At 44.7% G+C, this 20,512-nt stretch overlaps 1 protein-coding gene across 1 annotated transcript in view; it reads left to right on the forward strand.

Annotated features, from left to right (window-relative positions):
• The first annotated feature begins 1,117 nt into the window (after positions 1-1,117).
• LOC106562621 (ADAMTS-like protein 5) overlaps positions 1,118-20,512 on the forward strand; it is a 61,507-nt gene continuing 42,112 nt past the window's right edge. Inside the window, exon 1 of the mRNA XM_045708199.1 lies at positions 1,118-2,443. Coding sequence (XP_045564155.1) covers positions 2,424-2,443 — 20 coding nt within the window. The 5' untranslated portion in view covers positions 1,118-2,423. The remainder of the gene's footprint in view (positions 2,444-20,512) is intronic.

Consider the following 20,512-nt stretch of genomic DNA (forward strand, 5'->3'; position numbering starts at 1 on the left):
AGAGATCATTTAAGTGTCATAGGCCTTTATATTTTAATATAGGTTAAAAGAGCAAAGAGTTTGAAAGTCAGCTTGTAGCCATGTAACCTACAGGTCAAGAAGAATGCATAGCAGAACTTTTGTGTCTGACAGCTACAGTAGCCAGCCACAGACAATACACAGTAGGCTTGCTACAGGTAACTGTCAGAATAAAATAACCAACATAAAGTGTCTTCATAGGGTGTTGGGCCACCACGAGCCCACAGAACAGCTTCAAGGAGGCGTCTCAAAGGAACATAGGGGGTTTAAAGGGTGTGTGTGTGTCTCAGTCACCAGATCTCAACCCAACTCAACACTTTCTGGAGCAGTGCCTGAGACAGCGTTTTACACCACCATCAACAAAATGAAGGAATTTTGAAATTTTGGAAGAATGATGTCACATCCCTCCAATAGAGTTCCAGACACTTGTAGAATCAATTTGGCATCATTCTTCCACAAGAAATTCCTTCATTTTGGTGTTTTGTTGATGGTGATGTAAAACGCTGTCTCAGGCACTGATCCAGAATGTCCCATAAGTGTTCAGTTGGGTTGAGATCTGGTGACTGAGACACACACACACCCTTTAAACCCCCTATGTTCCTTTGAGACGCCTCTTTCAAAGTCACTGAGATCTCTTCTTCTACGCGCTTAGAAAAAAGGTAGAACCTAGAAGGTTTGTTCGGTTGTCCCCATTGCGGAACCCTTTGAAGAAACCTTTTGGGCTCCAGGTAGAACCCTTTCCACAGAAGGTTCTACATGGAAGCCAAAAGGGTTATCCTATGGCGACAGCCGAAGAACCCTTTTGGAACTCTTTTTTCTAAGAATGCAGCCATGGTCGGCAAGAAAATGGGCAACTGGGCATTTTTATACATGACCCTAGGCATGATGGGATGTTAATTACTTAATTAACTCAGGAACCACATCTGTGTGAAAGCACCTGCTTTCAATATACTTTGTATCCCTCATTTACTCAAGTTTTTCATGTATTTTGACAGTTATGTGTACATAACCCAGTCCCCTAGTCTCTAATCATTTCAGACACACAGACTAAAATAGCAGATCATTCGATTCCTGATTTTTGATTTTGTTGTTGCGGGGCTACTGAGCGATAGCACTCTCGATTGGACGCGCTGAGTGAAAAGGGGAGTGTTTACTACATTTTCAATGGAATGCAGCATAGGGGAGCGGGCCTCAGGTGTAGGCAGCATGCTGAAGCGATAACTGGATACACTCAGATATGAGAGAAGCTTTTTTCTTATCGGCGAGTTTATTTTTTGACAAGATGATCCCTATTGGAGAACTATAACTAAAGGGTGGTTGTCGCTTGCGGGGTTGACATTATTTATTGACAGCGTTCTATTCTATCTGAAAAGGCTTGCGTGTGTAGGATATTCACAAAAGGACTGGGCCCTAAACAACTTGTTTCAATTCAGAGAGAGAGGGACAGGGCTACCTACCTGTCCTGTTGGTTGCTGGTAACGGCGTATCAAAAGGATATTATTTTCCGGCTGCAAGTGGAACAGACGTTGACTCATGAAGAATACAGAGGAGTAGCCTTGTCCTCATGACATTTTATTTGCTTAGCATATCTATTTGTTCGTAATGCTCATCCAACTTGTAAGAGCTCGTTCAAAAAAAGTTGCTTAAATGGGAAAAACAATATTGATTTTGTGCGCATGTGAAAATAGACAGCATTAGGCTTAATCGCACATTCATGCCATTTTAAGAGCATATGCCTACTGTTCTTATATTAGCCCACCATTGCTAAATTGCCTGAAATGTAAACCAAATTTGTCAGATTGCAATGTTATTCTTGCCAGTAGTTTAGCCTATGCTTTCTGTACACTAATCTAGCAATCGGGTGTGCGATCACCTGCGCTATTGGGACCATTCCAATGATAAACCATTGCGTTTTCCTCAGAAAGTTATCGCTGAGAATAGAACATAATACAAATGTTATTTAATCCTGGCACGGCCAGAGTCAGAGCGCAGTGTGTGTCCTGTGACATTTGCACCTGAATGTCTACTTGGCGAGAGAGATGAGTTTTGCCTCGTCTTCCCGAAAGAGATTCGTCGCGCCTTTCGCAGGAAGAACATGGAATAGAACTGCAAAGGATATATTTGGAACTCTTTGCATAGCCAAACGTTCTAAGCTTGAATGAAAGAGATCACAAGTGAATTCTCTGGTTACGGTATTTCAACAAAGTACAGGTAAACATCTCTCAAAGTATGGATTTCAACTCATTTTGAATTTAAATTCGTGAACGTTCTCTTGGACTCCACTGACTCCGGGATGCCCAACAAACCCATTGACTGTCCTGAAACTGCTTGGATCATGATGCAAGCGTAAAATTGCACCTGACATCGAATGCAACACAGCTGCTCACATTTGACAAGGACCTACCATGTCAACATTACTAACCAGGTAAGACGCAGGGGTATGGTTATAAACGCAGGGGTATGGTTATAAACGCAGGGGTATGGTTATAAACGCAGGGGTATGGTTATAAACGCAGGGGTATGGTTATAAACGCAGGGGTATGGTTATAAACGCAGGTGTATGGTTATAAACGCAGTTTAAAATTTGATATAGCCTACAAGTTTATGACCGTACAAGTGTAGCCTATGTTTATGCTGAAGTATATGTTTATGACGTTGTACATTTAAAAAAAAATGACGTTGTACATAACTCTGATAAAGTTACTATTAATCCACACAGCCTAATTGTTGTAGAGAATGAAAGGGGAGTATTTAGTGGCCCATATCAAGTGCTTTTAAGTTGATTTAGTAACTTGGCAAGCTCTCACCTAGTCGATTATTACTGTAATCTGAGTGTGTGTGTGTGTGTGTGTGTGTGTGTGTGTGTGTGTGTGTGTGTGTGTGTGTGGTCTACACCAGTTGTTCCCAAAGTTTTTATAGTCCCATACCCCTTCAAACATTCAACCTCCAGCTGCGTACCCCCTCTAGCACCAGGGTCTTCGTTCTCTCAAATGTTGTTTTTTGCCATCATTGTAAGCCTGCCACACACACACTATACGATACATTTATTAAACATAAGAATGAGTGTGAGTTTGTCACAACCCGGCTTGTGGGAAGTGACAGAGCTCTTATAGGATCAGGGCACAAATAATCAATATTTTTGCTCTTTATTTAACCATGTTACATATAAAACCTTATTTGTTAATCTGTGAATAACTCACCACAGGTTAATGAGAAGGGTGTGCTTGAAAGGATGCACATAACTCTGCAATGTTGGGTTGTATTGGAGAGAGTCTCAGTCTTAAATCCTTTTCCACACACAGTCTGTGCCTGTATTTAATTTTCATGCTAGTGAGGGCCGAGAATCCACTCTCACACAGGTACATGGTTGCAAAGGGCATCAGTGTCTTAACAGCTCGATTTGCCAAGGGCAGGATACTCTGAGCACAGCCCAATCCAGAAATCTGGCAGTGGTTCTGATTTTAAATAACATTTTCACAGAACCGCTTGTTGCAGTTTTGATGAGGCTCTCTTGTTCAGATATCGGTAAGTGGACTGGAGGCAGGGCAGGAAAGGGATAATGAATCCAGTTGTGTCGGGAAAGTACCTGCGTAATTGTGCACCCAACTCACTCAGCTGCTTCCCAAATCACATTTGACATTGTCCATAAGTTTGAGTTAATTTGCACACCAAAAATTATACAATGATGGAAAGACCTGTGTGTTGTCCTTGTTAATGCAGACAGAGAAGAGCTCCAACTTCTTAATCATAGCCTCAATTTTGTCCAGCACATTGAATATAGTTGCGAGAGTCCCTGTAATCCTAGATTCAGATCATTTAGGCGAGAAAAAACATCACCCAGGTAGGCCAGTTGTGTGAGAAACTCGTCATCATGCAAGTGGTCAGACAAGTGAAAATTATGGTCAGTAAAAACTTTAAGCTTGTCTCTCAATTCCCCAAAAACGTGTCAATACTTTGCCCCTTGATAACCAGCGCACTTCTGTATGTTGTAAAAGTGTTACATGGTCGCTGCCCATATCATTGCATAGTGCAGAAAATACACGAGAGTTCAGGGGCCTTGCTTTATACAAAGTTAACCATTTTCACTGTAGTGTCCAAAACGCCTTTCAAGCTGTCAGGCATTACCTTGGCAGCAAGAGCCTCTCGGTGGATGCTGCAGTGTATCCAAGTGGCGTCGGGAACAACTGCTTGCATACCATTACCACTCCACTATGTCTCCCTGTCATGGATTTTGCACCATCAGTACAGATACCAACATGAGCAGCAGCTACATACGGACCGTTAGTGGAATTCCCACGAGAGCGTAACGGTTAATGTGATTGGATGTTAATAACTTGACTAGGCTACCTGTATTTGACATTGTGTTGTTATTTCGCTGAACACTAGATGGTTTAGTTTTATTTTTGCAGTGAAACGAGGCTACTCGGGTGAGAAAAAACCCCAAACCTATAGCCCAGAAGGAAAATATAAATGGACTGTTTGAAAATGTGAATAAAAAATGTATTTGGCGAACACCTGGCGGCATTGCGCGTACCCCAGTTTGGGAATACCTGGTCTACACCAAGGGATGGTCGGTGATAAATTCCAGTGGTAGTTTGTCTCCTGTGTGAGTGTGTAGCCTACTATATATATATATATATATAATGGTGTTAGGGTATTAAAGCATCCATATCTGATTTATCCAATTTAACTATGAAGGTGCTGTGTGATTTGTATATGAGTATATTAAGATTATTTCGAGAACACATGATCTTTTCAACGATAAACAACTGTAGGATTACCTGTGATGTACAGCCCACTGTACATGCTGTCCTTGATTGGCAGTTGGCTAACACTTCAAAAATGCTATTATTAGGTCTAGTGACTGTACACATTGTTATGGTAAACAAGGGAAAGTTTGCTCTTGAACGCCCTGACAAACACATAGTGTGTGTGTACGAGCTTTTGTTTGCTGTGGGTGTGTGGGTGTGTGTGTAACAGTCCCTATCAGAGTATGATGCAGTCAGGCATACTTATCAAGAGTGGAGTGAAGTAGCCTAACTAGTCTGAGGTAACCCCCATCCATGAGAGACTGCAGCAGCGTGGCTTGTATAGAAGCCCCTGGCTGTGCATTCCTCTCATCTGTCTCCATTTCCTTTATCTCCAAATGTCAGAGGCTATAAATATCCAGCTTCATATGTATCCCATCATGGCTGTTCTACAGAACCGCCCCACTAGAATAAGGGCAGTCTTATCATGGCTGTTCTACAGAACCGCCCCACTAGAATAAGGGGAGTCTTATCATGGCTGTTCTACAGAACCGCCCCACTAGAATAAGGGCAGTCTTATCATGGCTGTTCTACAGAACCGCCCCACTAGAATAAGGGCAGTCTTATCATGGCTGTTCTACAGAACCGCCCCACTAGAATAAGGGCAGTCTTATCATGGCTGTTCTACAGAACCGCCCCACTAGAATAAGGGCAGTCTTATCATGGCTGTTCTACAGAACCGCCCCACTAGAATAAGGGCAGTCTTATCATGGCTGTTCTACAGAACCGCCCCACTAGAATAAGGGCAGTCTTATCATGGCTGTTCTACAGAACCGCCCCACTAGAATAAGGGCAGTCTTATCATGGCTGTTCTACAGAACCGCCCCACTAGAATAAGGGCAGTCTTATCATGGCTGTTCTACAGAACCGCCCCACTAGAATAAGGGCAGTCTTATCATGGCTGTTCTACAGAACCGCCCCACTAGAATAAGGGCAGTCTTATCATGGCTGTTCTACAGAACCGCCCCACTAGAATAAGGGCAGTCTTATCATGGCTGTTCTACAGAACCGCCCCACTAGAATAAGGGGAGTCTTATCATGGCTGTTCTACAGAACCGCCCCACTAGAATAAGGGCAGTCTTATCATGGCTGTTCTACAGAACCGCCCCACTAGAATAAGGGCAGTCTTATCATGGCTGTTCTACAGAACCGCCCCACTAGAATAAGGGCAGTCTTATCATGGCTGTTCTACAGAACCGCCCCACTAGAATAAGGGCAGTCTTATCATGGCTGTTCTACAGAACCGCCCCACTAGAATAAGGGGAGTCTTATCATGGCTGTTCTACAGAACCGCCCCACTAGAATAAGGGGAGTCTTTCATGGCTGTTCTACAGAACCGCCCCACTAGAATAAGGGGAGTCTATCATGGCTGTTCTACAGAACCGCCCCACTAGAATAAGGGCAGTCTTATCATGGCTGTTCTACAGAACCGCCCCACTAGAATAAGGGCAGTCTTATCATGGCTGTTCTACAGAACCGCCCCACTAGAATAAGGGGAGTCTTATCATGGCTGTTCTACAGAACCGCCCCACTAGAATAAGGGCAGTCTTATCATGGCTGTTCTACAGAACCGCCCCACTAGAATAAGGGGAGTCTCATGGCTGTTCTACAGAACCGCCCCACTAGAATAAGGGGAGTCTTACATGGCTGTTCTACAGAACCGCCCCACTAGAATAAGGGCAGTCTTATCATGGCTGTTCTACAGAACCGCCCCACTAGAATAAGGGGAGTCTTCATGGCTGTTCTACAGAACCGCCCCACTAGAATAAGGGCAGTCTTATCATGGCTGTTCTACAGAACCGCCCCACTAGAATAAGGGGAGTCTCATGGCTGTTCTACAGAACCGCCCCACTAGAATAAGGGGAGTCTTATCATGGCTGTTCTACAGAACCGCCCCACTAGAATAAGGGGAGTCTTATCATGGCTGTTCTACAGAACCGCCCCACTAGAATAAGGGCAGTCTTATCATGGCTGTTCTACAGAACCGCCCCACTAGAATAAGGGGAGTCTTATCATGGCTGTTCTACAGAACCGCCCCACTAGAATAAGGGGAGTCTTATCATGGCTGTTCTACAGAACCGCCCCACTAGAATAAGGGGAGTCTTATCATGGCTGTTCTACAGAACCGCCCCACTAGAATAAGGGGAGTCTTATCATGGCTGTTCTACAGAACCGCCCCACTAGAATAAGGGGAGTCTTATCATGGCTGTTCTACAGAACCGCCCCACTAGAATAAGGGGAGTCTGATCATGGCTGTTCTACAGAACCGCCCCACTAGAATAAGGGGAGTCTTATCATGGCTGTTCTACAGAACCGCCCCACTAGAATAAGGGGAGTCTTATCATGGCTGTTCTACAGAACCGCCCCACTAGAATAAGGGCAGTCTTATCATGGCTGTTCTACAGAACCGCCCCACTAGAATAAGGGCAGTCTGATCATGGCTGTTCTACAGAACCGCCCCACTAGAATAAGGGGAGTCTTATCATGGCTGTTCTACAGAACCGCCCCACTAGAATAAGGGCAGTCTTATCATGGCTGTTCTACAGAACCTCCCCACTAGAATAAGGGCAGTCTTATCATGGCTGTTCTACAGAACCGCCCCACTAGAATAAGGGGAGTCTCATGGCTGTTCTACAGAACCGCCCCACTAGAATAAGGGGAGTCTCATGGCTGTTGGAATAAGGGGACTGGATTGTGCCTCAATACTCAATCCCTAATAGGAGATGAGGTGTTTTATTTTCCTGAAGAGTTGAAGTATCATCTACTGTTCCTAGATATTGTATGTCATTCACTGAAGAAGATATTCCTGGGGGGAAATGAGAATCAGAACATCTGGGTGGGCTTTGGGATTTTAGACCTGCTAATGAAGCACTTTTTGACTAATCAAATGCAATTTTTATATTAGAAGCACAAATAAAATAGTGAGTCTTCTCGATTTAACGGTCGACATGAGCTTCCTCAGGATCAACCTATGATGTTTCCTGTACTGGTCTGTAGTCTGTCAAATTGGCTAATGTGAGATTAGGTTGAATGTTCGGGACATGAGAGGGATAACAGTCTTTCTCTCAGATCCGTCTCTTGAGGAATGTTTGTATGGGAGCGAGACAGCTCAATGTACTATGGCACGCTGCTCACATCCCTCCGGAATGAGTTCCCTAATTAAAGCGACATCTTCAGAATGTCGATGTCGTCACTCAAGAGATCTCTTCCCCCGGGGGTGGAATTTCGATCGCTTGGCGATGGGCATGTATGTTTATGCATGAGGCAGCGTGTAATCGATACTTTAATGAAGGTCATGGATAAGCAGGTCTGATCCTTGATGGTGTAAAGGAGGTTCGGATCAACGTTCGCGTGTTTGAAACCTGAAGACGTGGGTCTGCTCTCCAAGCTCAGGGGCTCCGCGCGCAGGAGACCCGGATAAGGCCATCGGCACACTGGGATTTTGTGTCAGAATTTCAGATGAATCAAATGTTCTTTCAATGGGAGTCATCCCGTGCCGGATCAATGAAAATGGGTGATTGTCTGCCAAAAAAACGCACAAACTTTCTGTCTTTTGACTGATTAAACTCCTCCGAAAATATTTGACTTGTGTTGTACTTTTGACAGTTTCATTGTTGTTCATGAGTCTGTGTGGCTGTAGCCTTAGATCTCTGGTCGGTCACACTGTGATATAGCCTCTTCTGTTTTAAACTGTTCACACTATTAAGCAGAGCCATGCCGAGCTGTACTGTGCTGGCCTGGTTATGTACCCACCATAGTTGCTGGAAGTGAAACCTCGCTGGAAATAACAACAATGTGAAAAGAACATACGGTATCTGAGCCAGCACAGTGGACTGTTGGTTTGGGTCAGCACTATACCTTGTATTTGCGTGCGGTTGGGATATAGTAATGATTCAAATAATGTGGCTGGATCCTCATTGAGTGACATTGGAGTGTCGCAAAGTACACTGTCAGATAAGACTTTACAGGTCAATAGTCACGTCAAGAATGCTATGACTATGATAGTTCAGTTGTGTTTGTCTATATTAATATCACCTTGCACTTTCTCCCCCCAATCGCATGTTTATGTGTTGGCTGGTATTCCACTGTACTCTGGTCCCAGATCTGTTTGCTGTCTCTCAACTTCTATCATCGTATGATTTGGCATGAATGACCACACAGATGTACGATCTTCATTTTACCAATCTGTCGCAGGAGAACTTTCCTGCAAGGAAATGTAAAACTTGTGTTTGAGGCTTAAAAAGACTACTGATGTTTCATCATTTCCTCTATGAAATGTCAGACTTGATTTTTCATAACGAAAAATGTATCAGCCCCTACAAAAATGTCCATTAATTATAATTCACATTTCCTGTTGCTGCAGGATTATTTTCCTGCTGTAGCAGACTGGTTAAAATTAAGATCCTACAACATTAGGAGTTAGATATACAGCACAAACAGACCTGGGACACTCCAATGTCTCTAGCCACTTTAATAATAAAAAAATTGATGTAATAATTCTATCACTAGTCACTTTAAACAATGCCACTTTATATAATGTTTACATACCCTACATTACTCATCTCATATGTATATACTGTACTCTATACCATCTATTGCATCTTGCCTATGCCGCACGGCCATCGTTCATCCATATATTTATATGTACATATTCTTATTCATTCCTTTACACTTGTGTGTATAAAGTAGTTGTTGTGAAATTGTTAGGTTAGATTACTTGTTAGATATTGCATTGTCGGAACTAGAAGCACAAGCATTTCGCTACACTCGCGTTAACATCTGCTAACCATGTGTATGTGACCAATAAAATTTGATTTGATTTGACCAGACTATTTCCACAGTGAAAACCAAGTGTATAAAAATGTGTGTATTTTCAATTCTCAGTGGAGGAAGTGTTGGTGGAAAAATGGAGGTGTTCTAATGTGTTTGGCAGTGACCTAAAAGGAGATCAGGTCATGTTCATTAGGAACCAAACGGAAGAAAACAGAAAGAAACGCACATTTTCGTTTGGCATTGCAAAACATTTTATAAAATGTTCAGTTGCTTGCCCTACTGAACACGACCCAGGTGTTATTCACCATGTCAGTAGTTCCAAATGTTGGAGCTGGCTGAGGAAGAGCATGACCGTAGATGGTCAGCCACACCGGATCAGACGGATGGTCTGTCTCAGTAAAAAAGATAAGCTCATAATCCAAGACGTATGACAATGTCAAGAGATTTCGTCTGTTCGTCCTGAGAAGCAGAATGCTGGTGCAGCCAGTCAGGCAGTAGAGGAACAGAGGAGAATCTTTGAGTTCTAGGAGCAATGGTCAGAGACCCCAAGACACAACCAAGGTGTGGGATTAATTTAAACAGCAACCTCTGTCCTTAGAATAGCATCACATTAAACATAATGCATTTGGTCAATACTCAGCACTGCTTTTCAAAGTGAAGGTCTTAAACTCCTTATGTTGCTTAAAGGGGCATTACACAAAGTCAAAGATTGTCAAAAGCCATGTCCCACGCCATCAGTTGTGTTGATCCAGTTTCCTGCCTCAACTGAAACAAATTCATTATATGGTGCTCATTTTGGTTATTCATTTTGGATTGAGGTATACCCATGGATCGACCATTTCAGTGTTTCATACTCGTGCAATGATGAATTGCTGCCTCATTGTTTGGGCTAATCCCTGACCAGGATCGTTGCCTGACCGTGAGTGTCTCATTGTTCCCGCCCATTAAGTCTGTTCAGATTTAGGGTTCAAATGTCATGTTTTTTAGTATTTTCAACTCTATTTACTGAAGTACCTAGTCTATATGCGTCCTCCAGGCCTTAAAGGCAAGCTCTGGAACACTGGCCACTAGTAAGTCTTTTTTTAAACCTCCCGGTCTGCGCTGGATGTGTCTATGTGTAGTTCATACATGCATAATATATTAGCAGAATTACTGTCCTAACTCAATTAGCTGCGAAACCCCTAGTTTGAAAGTGACTGTTTACTGAAAGCTGTGGCACTATTTACCCTACATTTTCCCCCACGTGGGCCAGCCACCTAGCAATTCAAGTTCCAGCCAATGAGCGTTAGCCCATTGCCATTTGAGTGACAGCTAGCAAGATGCACACATAGCAAAGCAAGAGAGAGCACAATGATGTGGTGCACATATCTGTACATATGTGACTTAGTACGCAATTTTCGGGGACCACTTTTGGCTACTTTCAGAACTATTAGCTAAAAACTGCAAAAAGTTCCAGATAATCTATTTTTAAACCAGTGTTCACCAAATAGTGGGTCACAGCTAAGTCCCTGTGGTCATGGAGGATGGGGGACTGGCTAGAAACACTGTCTTTTGTTCACTTGGTGGATCATTCAAAAGCTGCAGATGACTCTGACGTATTCAGTTAATTTCATGGTGCTCTTTTGTAAAAAAAGAAAACTACTTAAAAAAAAAGCTGATGCAAAATTAACTGAATATATCATTGTTGCAGTCATAGGTGTCATTTTTATTGTTTTCTTTACCCAGAAAAGCACCCCGTTCCCATAGAAACCTTTTGGTAGCTCCGGCACAGCTGCATACATTCAAGAGTATAGTTGGGTCATAGCACAAAATAGTTTAGGCCAGGATTCAATCTAATTGCACTTCTTGGCAACGCGGCAATGTTAACGTGTTGGTGGAGATCAAATTAATGGTAAACACAGCAGATATCAGCTCAATTGGAAATTCCCTTTAAGTGTCATATAGGGAGGTTTCAGATTTAATCCCGACCTTAGGAACCACCAGGCCTGACCAGTGTTTTACAGAAACCCGTTAGTTTAGGAACCCATGCCCTGCGCATTTTAGTTCTAGACCAGCAATAACACATCTGATTCAACTAGGGAATCTAATCACCAAGCCCTTGCCTTGATTAGTTGAATCAGGTGTGTTCGTTCTGGGCTGGAACAAAAATGTCCAGTCCTGGGGTCCCTGAAGATGTGTTGGGAAACGATGGCCTGCACCAGGGATCATCAGCTACACTGAACAGAAATATAAACGCAACATGTAAAGTGTTGGTCCCATGTTTCATGCACTGAAATAAAAAATCCCAGAAATGTTCCATACGCACAAAAAGCTTTTTTCTCTAAAAATGTTTGCTGATTGAACAGAATGATCATTACACAGGTGCATGCTGTGCTGGGGAGGCCACTTTAAGGTCACTTTAAAATGTTCAGTTTTGTCTCACAACACAATGCCACAGATGTTTTGAGGGAGTGTGCAATTGGCATGCTGACTGCAGGAATGTCCACCAGAGCTGTTGACAGAGAATTGAATGTTCATTTCTCTACCATAAGCTGCCTCCAACATATTTTTAGATAATTTGGCAGTACGTCCAACCGGCTTCACAATTGCAGACCACGTGTAACCACGGTGCTGAGGAGTATTTCTGTCTGTACAAATTCTCTTTAGTGGGGAAAAAACTCATTCTGATTGGCTGGGTCTGTCTCCCCATTGAGTGGGCCTATCCCCTGCGAAGTTGTGTGAAATCCATAGATTAGGGCCTAATGAATTCATTTAAATTGACTGATTTCCTTATATGAACTATAACTCAGTAAAATCTTTGAAATTGTTGCATGTTATGTTTTATATTTTTGTTAAGTATAGATTCTGCTGCCGGACATTTTCTTTTCTTCAGCAGATGGTCGGGGGGCCGGAACATACAGTAATTGCAAATCATTTGCCCAAACAGATATAATATTTGACTAAAACATAATAATTTCAAACCTTGCTTACATTTGTATACAATCACGCGTCTTTATATTATGCGTGGGAATACTTTCTAAATTAAATTCACTTGGAGTTGATTTCCTGGTGTTTTTAGTCTTTCAAATCAAGTCAAACATTTTGTCACATACGCCGAATACAACAAGTGTAGACCTTACTGTGAAATGCTTACTTACAAGCCCTTAACCAACAGTGCAGTTCAAGAAGAGTTAAGAGAATATTTACCAAATAAACTAAAGTAAAAAATAATACAAAGTAACACAATAACAATAATGAGGCTATATACTGGGGGTACCGGTACCAAGTAAGTGTGCTGGGGTACAGGTTAGTTGAGGTAATTTGTACATGTAGGTGGGGGTGAAGGGACTATGCATAGATAACAAACAGTGAGTAGCAGCAGTGTAGAAACAAATATAGCTTGGGGGTAGAAGCTGTTAAGGAGCCTTTTGGTCCTAGACTTGTCGCTCTGGTACTGCTTGCCGTGCGGTAGCAGAGAAAACAGTCTATGACTTTGGTGACTGGAGTCTCTCACAATTTCATGTCCAACAATGTAAATAAAAATATATTTTTAGTGGGAATCCATCTTACACAAAGTAGGGACCACTGGGAGCCAGAGGCAGGTGGCCCCCCTAGCAACCATGCCGTTTCTGTCCCTGTGACATGGTGCACACTGCGTTAGAGGGCCAAAGGGCACATTCTAACCTGCAATACACTCTAGTAATCAGTGCACAGTTATGGCAGTAATCTCACTTCAAGATAACAGCATAAAAATGACCAGAGAGCGAGAGCTGTGTTTTCTGGAGTGAATTAAAACAAGGGTGTGTGAGGTCAACCATATTACAGCTGAACCAAAATATGGGGAGAATTGTAGGGTGGTGGGTGGGGATGCTGGGTTTTTGGTCCTTTTTTAATGAGGGTTCTGAACTCTCTTCTCTCTTTGTACTCGTGCCAGACAGGTGGGTGGAACAGTTTCAGCCTATGTGTGATATTAGCAAATGTATTTAAATAATGGCAATGGTGGCCTGGCTGGACTAGTGGCACTGCCACAGCCTCGGCATACAGATCTACAGTGTCAGGATGGGTTGGATTCCGGCCTGCTGACCTTTCACACAACTTTTTATCTATCTTTCCCTACTGTCATCCTCCCTCTCTCTCTTCAGTAAAATCTGAAAAATACCTTTCAAAATATATACATATATAAGAAAGAACAGTAATGTTGTGACGGGTTACATCCATTATATGTAGATGCTTGGTGAAAAGGTCTGCTTAAATAAAGCCAAATGCCTGCACACTAACACTACAGATGCAGTGATGCACTGCTTCCGCATCACCTCCAGTATTCATGGATCACTAACATCATAAAGTACTACGGTCCTATAGCAAATACATAACCTTGGTTAAAAACAACATTTATAGGCCATTTAGTGTATTAAACTGAATAATGCAAAATATCTATTTCATGAAAAGAGACACATAGAAGATGCAGCCTGAATAGTTGGATTCTTGGCCATGGTTTCATATGAGTCACAGGTTTAATGGAGATCGTGTGGAATACCCATCACCATGAAGGTACCACCAACTGCTTTCTCACACTATCTTTGGCACTGACTTTGTGTGTGTGTGTGTACACCCATGTGGATGGGTAATGGGTATGTTTTCCCAATGCCATAGAAAGGCTAATTCAGTCAAAATAAACCACTTGTCTCGTAATGATTAAAGCCATTTCCCCCTGCCTGCCCCTGAGCCCTGCTCTAATGTGCTACCATTGGCTTAATGAGACGCAGGAGGAGCTGTTGTTGACCTCCAGCAGGGCCTCTGTGATTAGGGGGCCAACAGTGGCCAGACAGGCTCCCTGCGACCTGGGGAAAATGGAGTAGGCATAAAAGGTCCAGCATGTAGTTTTGGGTACGGCTCAGTATATTCTGTCTGATAAGCGGTACATTCGATCTTGTATCCGGCCTACTGCTACACTTCCCCTCCGTAAGTTTGGTTTTTGCTTCTTTTTCCTCTATCCCCAGTCCAGCTACCCCCAGTCTCTCCTAGACCCAGTCTCTCCTAGACTCAGTCTCTCCTAGCCCCAGCCCAGCTACCCCCAGTCTCTCCTAACCCAGCTATCCCCAGCCCAGCTACCCCGTCTCTCCTAACCCAGCTATCCCCAGCCCAGCTACCCCCAGTCTCTCCTAACCCAGCTATCCCCAGCCCAGCTATCCCCAGTCTCTCCTAACCCAGCTATCCCCAGTCTCTCCTAACCCAGCTACCCCCAGTCTCTCCTAACCCAGCTATCCCCAGCCCAGCTATCCCCAGTCTCTCCTAACCCAGCTACCCCCAGTCTCTCCTAACCCAGCTATCCCCTGCCTAGCCCCAGCCCAGCTACCCCCAGTCTCTCCTAGACCCAGTCTCTCCTATCCCCAGCCCAGCTACCCCCAGTCTCTCCTAGCCCCAGCCCAGCTACCCCCAGTCTCTCCTAGACCCAGTCTCTCCTAGCCCCAGCCCAGTTACCCCAGTCTCTCCTAGCCCCAGCCCAGCTACCCCAGTCTCTCCTAGACCCAGTCTCTCCTAGCCCCAGCCCAGCTACCCCAGTCTCTCCTAGCCCCAGCCCAGCTACCCCCAGTCTCTCCTAGACCCAGTCTCTCCTAGCCCCAGCCCAGCTACCCCCAGTCTCTCCTAGACCCAGTCTCTCCTAGCCCCAGCCCAGATACCCCCAGTCTCTCCTAGCCCCAGCCCAGCTACCCCCAGTCTCTCCTAGACCCAGTCTCTCCTAGCCCCAGCCCAGCTACCCCCAGTCTCTCCTAGCCCCAGCCCAGCTACCCCCAGTCTCTCCTAGACCCAGTCTCCCCTAGCCCCAGCCCAGTTACCCCCAGCCCAGCTAACCCCAGTCTCTCCTTCCCCTAGTCCCAGCCTAACTACCCCCAGTGTCCCCTAACCCAGCTATCCCCAACCCCGCCTAGCCCTAGCCTAGTTTTCCCTTAGCCCTGGTCTAGTTTTCCCCCAACCTTCACTAGCCCTGACTCCCCAAGTCTTCCCCCGGTCTATCCTAGCCCCAGCCCAGCATCCTGCAACCTCCCTAAGTCTCAACCCAGATTCCCCCACCTTTCCCCAGCCTTCCATTGCACCAACTCAGTGTCCCCCAGCCCAGATTCCACCAACTCTATCCCATGTTCCCTCAGCCTTCCTTAGCTCCAGGCCAGCACCAGCTTCCCCAGGCTGCACTAGCACCAGGCCAGCACCAGCAACCCCAGACTTCCCCAGGCTTCCCTAACTCCAGCCCAGTGCCAGATTCCCCCAGAATTCCCTAACTCCAGCCCAGTGCCAGCTTTCCCCAGAATTCCCTAACTCCAGCCCAGTGCCAGCTTTCCCCAGACTACCCTAGCTCCAGCCCAGTGCCAGCTTTCCCCAGACTACCCTAGCTCCAGCCCAGTGCCAGATTTCCCCAGACTACCCTAGCTCCAGCCCAGTGCCAGCTTTCCCCAGACTACCCTAGCTCCAGCCCAGTGCCAGCTTTCCCCAGACTACCCTAGCTCCAGCCCAGTGCCAGATTTCCCCAGACTACCCTAGCTCCAGCCCAGTGCCAGCTTTCCCCAGATTCCCCAGACTTCCCTAGCTCCAGCCCAGTGCCAGCTTTCCCCAGACTACCCTAGCTCCAGCCCAGTGCCAGCTTTCCCCAGACTACCCTAGCTCCAGCCCAGTGCCAGCTTTCCCCAGACTACCCTAGCTCCAGCCCAGTGCCAGCTTTCCCCAGACTACCCTAGCTCCAGCCCAGTGCCAGATTTCCCAGATTCCCCAGACTTCCCTAGCTTTAGCCCAGTGCCAGATTTCCCAGGCTTCCATAGCTCCAGCCCAGCGCCAGCTTCCCCCAGGCTTCCATAGCTCCAGCCCAGCGCCAGATTTCCCAGGCTTCCATAGCTCCAGCCCAGCGCCAGCTTCCCCCAGACTTCCCTAGTAGAAGGGCTGCTCAGTGGAATGTGAGGGAGATGTGTATCGTTTAATTGGACAGGGCGACTACTGACCGGGAACTCTGCCAAACAGAGCTTTTGGCCTAGATGTGTGTTTACAAACTTGTTACAGATAAGAAAGAGGGAGCGGGAGAAGACGGGGAGAATAAACAGAACGCGTAAAGGGAAAGGTGTGTGTGTGTGTGTGTGTGTGTGTGTGTGTGTGTGCTCAGTTGGTAGAGCATGGCACTTGCAATGCCAGGATTGTGGGTTTGATTCCCGCTGCGTTTTTTTTCCACCCATACAAAATGTATCAATGCACTACTTTTAGTTGCTTTTGATAAAAGTGTCTGCTAAATGGCATATCATTACATGGGAAGAACCAAATACACTGAAGGGAGACCCAGGAGAAAACATGGTTCCTAGTCCGGTGCATTGGCATAGCCAGAAATTCATTGGTGGGTGGGCTTGCAGAAATGTAGGTGGATTATGAGCTGTCTTGTTTGCCAAATAAACAAATTACATTTTTACATTTTTGTCATTTAGCAGATGCTCTTATCCAGAGCGACTTACAGTAGTGAATGCATACATATCATACATTTTTTTTCAGTACTGGTCCCCCGTGGGAATCGAACCCACAACCCTGGCGTTGCAAACACCATGCTCTACCAACTGAGCCACACGGGTAAATTAGGCACTGGTATGATGCATATACTGTAGCCATAAAGCACAGTGACATACAGTGCATTCGGAAAGTATTCAGACTCCTTGACTTTTTCCACATTTTGTTACCTTACAGCCTTATTCTAAAATGGAGGAAATTATAATTTTTCCTCATCAATCTACACACAACACCCCATAAACAGGTTTTTAGATATGTTCTCAAATGTATATAAAAAAAGCCTTATTTAAGTAAGTATCCAGACCCTTTGCTATGAGACTCGAAATTGAGCTCAGGTGCATCCTGTTTCCAGTGATCATCTTTGAGTTGTTTCTTCAACTTGATTGGAGTCCACCTGTGGTAAATTGGACATGATTTGGAAAGATACACACCTGTCTATATAAGATCCCACAGTTGACAGTGCATGTCAGAGCAAAAACCAAGCCATAAGGTCGAAGGAATTGTCCGTAGAGCTCCGAGACAGGATTGTGTCGAGGCACAGATCTGGGGAAGGGTACCAAAAAATGTCTGCTGCATTGAAGGTCCTCAAGAACACAGTAGCCTCCATCATTCTTAAATGGAAGAAGTTTGGAACCACCAAGACTCTTCCTAGAGCTGGCTGCCCGGCCAAACTGAACAATCATGGTAGAAGGGCCTTGGTCAGAGAGGTGACTAAGAACCCGATGGTCACTCTGGCAGAGCTCCAGAGTTCCTCTGTGGAGATGGGAGAACTTTCCAGAAGAACAACCATCTCTGCAGCACTCCACCAAATCAGGCCTTTATGGTAGAGTGGCCAGACAGAAGCCACTCCTCAGTAAAAGGCACATGACAGTCTGCTTGTAGTTTGGCAAAAGGCACCCTAAAGACTCTCAGACCATGAGAAATAAGATTTCTCTGGTCTGATGAAACCAAGATTGAACTCTTTGGCCTGAATGCCAAGCGTCACTTCTGGCGGAAACCTGGCACCATCCCTACGGTGAAGCATGGGGGTGGCAGCATCATGCTGTGGGGAGGTTTTTCAGCGGCAGGGACTTGGAGACTTGTCAGGATTGAGGGAAAGATGAATGGAACAAAGTACAGAGAGATCCTTGATGAAAACCTGCTCCAGAGCGCTCAGGACCTCAGACTGGGGCGAAGGTTCAGCTCCCAACAGGACATTGACCCTAAGCACACAGCCAAGACAATGCAGGAATGACTTCAGGACAAGTCTCTGAATGCTCTTGAGTGGTCCAGCCAGTGCCCGGACTTGAACCCGATCGAACATCTCTGGAGAGACCTGAATATTGCTGTGCAACGACGCTCCCCATCCAACCTGACAGAGCTTGAGAGGATCTGCAGAGAAGAATGGGAATGTCATATCCAAGAAGACTCGAGTCTGTAATAACTGCCAAAGGTGCTTCAAGAAAGTACTGAGTAAAGGGTCTGAATATTTATGTAAATGTGATATTTCAGTTTAAACATTTTTTATATTAGCAAAACTTTTTTTTTAACTGTTTTTGCTTCTTCATTATGGGGTATTGTGTGTAGATTGAGGGGGAAAAAAACTATTTAATCAATTTTAGAATAAGGCTGTAATGTAACAAAATGTGGAAAAAGTTCAAGGGTCTGAATAATAATTTCCGAATGCGCTGTATGCCTCAATGCAGTCATATTCATGGTTTATTGGGGGTGTGGCTTTCAGGTAGTTATTTTTGGCAACCCGTCATGTGAGAGTGAATGTCATCCCAGGTCATATGTTCTGTTATATTTCATCAAATCTGACTAACCCAGTGCACTGCTTGCTGTCAATTCTATCTGATGGTGTTTGCATGTTTAGATAAAAATACAAATAATGTCCTGTTTGGAACACTGGAAATTAAAGAGCATAATTTTGTTTTTTAAATGAATAAATACAAATATTTATTTTTTGATCAATCTGAGTGGCTTTATTGGCCTGGCTCCCCGGTAGTTAGGTGGGCCCCGTGCCTATACCCCTGGACCGGTTTATATGAGGCTTGAGTGGAGATTGACAGAAAAGGGGAGGGTAGAGGTGGAGGAGAGAAAGTGAGAAGGAGAGGAGAGAGTGAGAAGTGGAGAAGAGGGGAGAGAGTGTGAGAAAAGGAGAGAAAGAAGGAGTGAGTGAACTGGAGGAGCTTGATTTGCTGATGGAGATCTAACATCAACATACCCTAGTGGTCTCTAATACTGAGACTTGGACAAATGGTATGAGTGTCGCCTCAAATGGAACCCTATTCTATTTATAGGGCCCATAGTGCACCATTTCTTACCAGAGCCATATGCAGGAAATAAAGTACCATTAGGGACGTACTCATGTGCTGTTTCTCAAATGACAAATCAGACCCACTTGACTTGTGCAACTCTCCTTACAGATGGACTAACAGTAGTTAGTTAGCACTAAACAAATCACTACCAGGAAGCCTTTATAGAGGGGGGTTTCCAAGGATTTCTGAGGAGGCATTTCTGAGAAAACACACTGAAGCCTTTGATGAGTCAGATTGACTGTGTATGTCAGCCAGGGAGAGGATGAAGTACAGATATCCTGTGTGTGTCAGCCAGGGAGAGGATGAAGTACAGATATCCTGTGTGTGTCAGCCAGGGAGAGGATGAAGTACAGATATCCTGTTTGTGTGCGCATGACCGGTGTGCATGTGGGTGTAACGAGTCAAATTAAGTGTGTGTGTGTGTGTGTGTGTGTGTGTGTGGTCTCGGGTTATCGTCGGAGCATCCTTGAGGCGAATGCAGACGGGTTAATAAGGACAGACAGGGAGTAGACTGTGGCTGGCAGTGGCTGCTCAAGACATACAGTTGTGCTCCACACATATCCAGATGGAGCACGGCAGTCATTCAAATAAATAAACATGACTAAAGAACGAAGGGAACAGCAGAGGAGGCTGGTGGGAGGAGCTTTAGGAGGACGGGCTCATTGTAATGGCTGGAACAGAGTGGTACCAAACACATGTTTACAATGTGTTTGTCTCCATTCTATTGATTATAGGAGGAACGTTTTGACAGACATGGTCCTTTATCAGCAGTATCATGTGTTTAATAAGCAGTCATAGGCTGAATAGTATACCTACCATAAAACATAGGCTGAATACTATACCTACCATAAAACATAGGCTGAATACTATACGTACCATAAAACATAGGCGGAATAGTATACCTACCATAAAACATAGGCGGAATAGTATACCTACCATAAAACATAGGCGGAATAGTATACCTACCATAAAACATAGGCTGAATACTATACCTACCATAAAACATAGGCGGAATACTATACCTACCATAAAACATAGGCGGAGTAGTATACCTACCATAAAACATAGGCTGAATACTATACCTACCATAAAACATAG

Source organism: Salmo salar, chromosome ssa26 (genome assembly GCF_905237065.1).
Source record: "Salmo salar chromosome ssa26, Ssal_v3.1, whole genome shotgun sequence".
Taxonomy (NCBI): domain Eukaryota; kingdom Metazoa; phylum Chordata; class Actinopteri; order Salmoniformes; family Salmonidae; genus Salmo; species Salmo salar.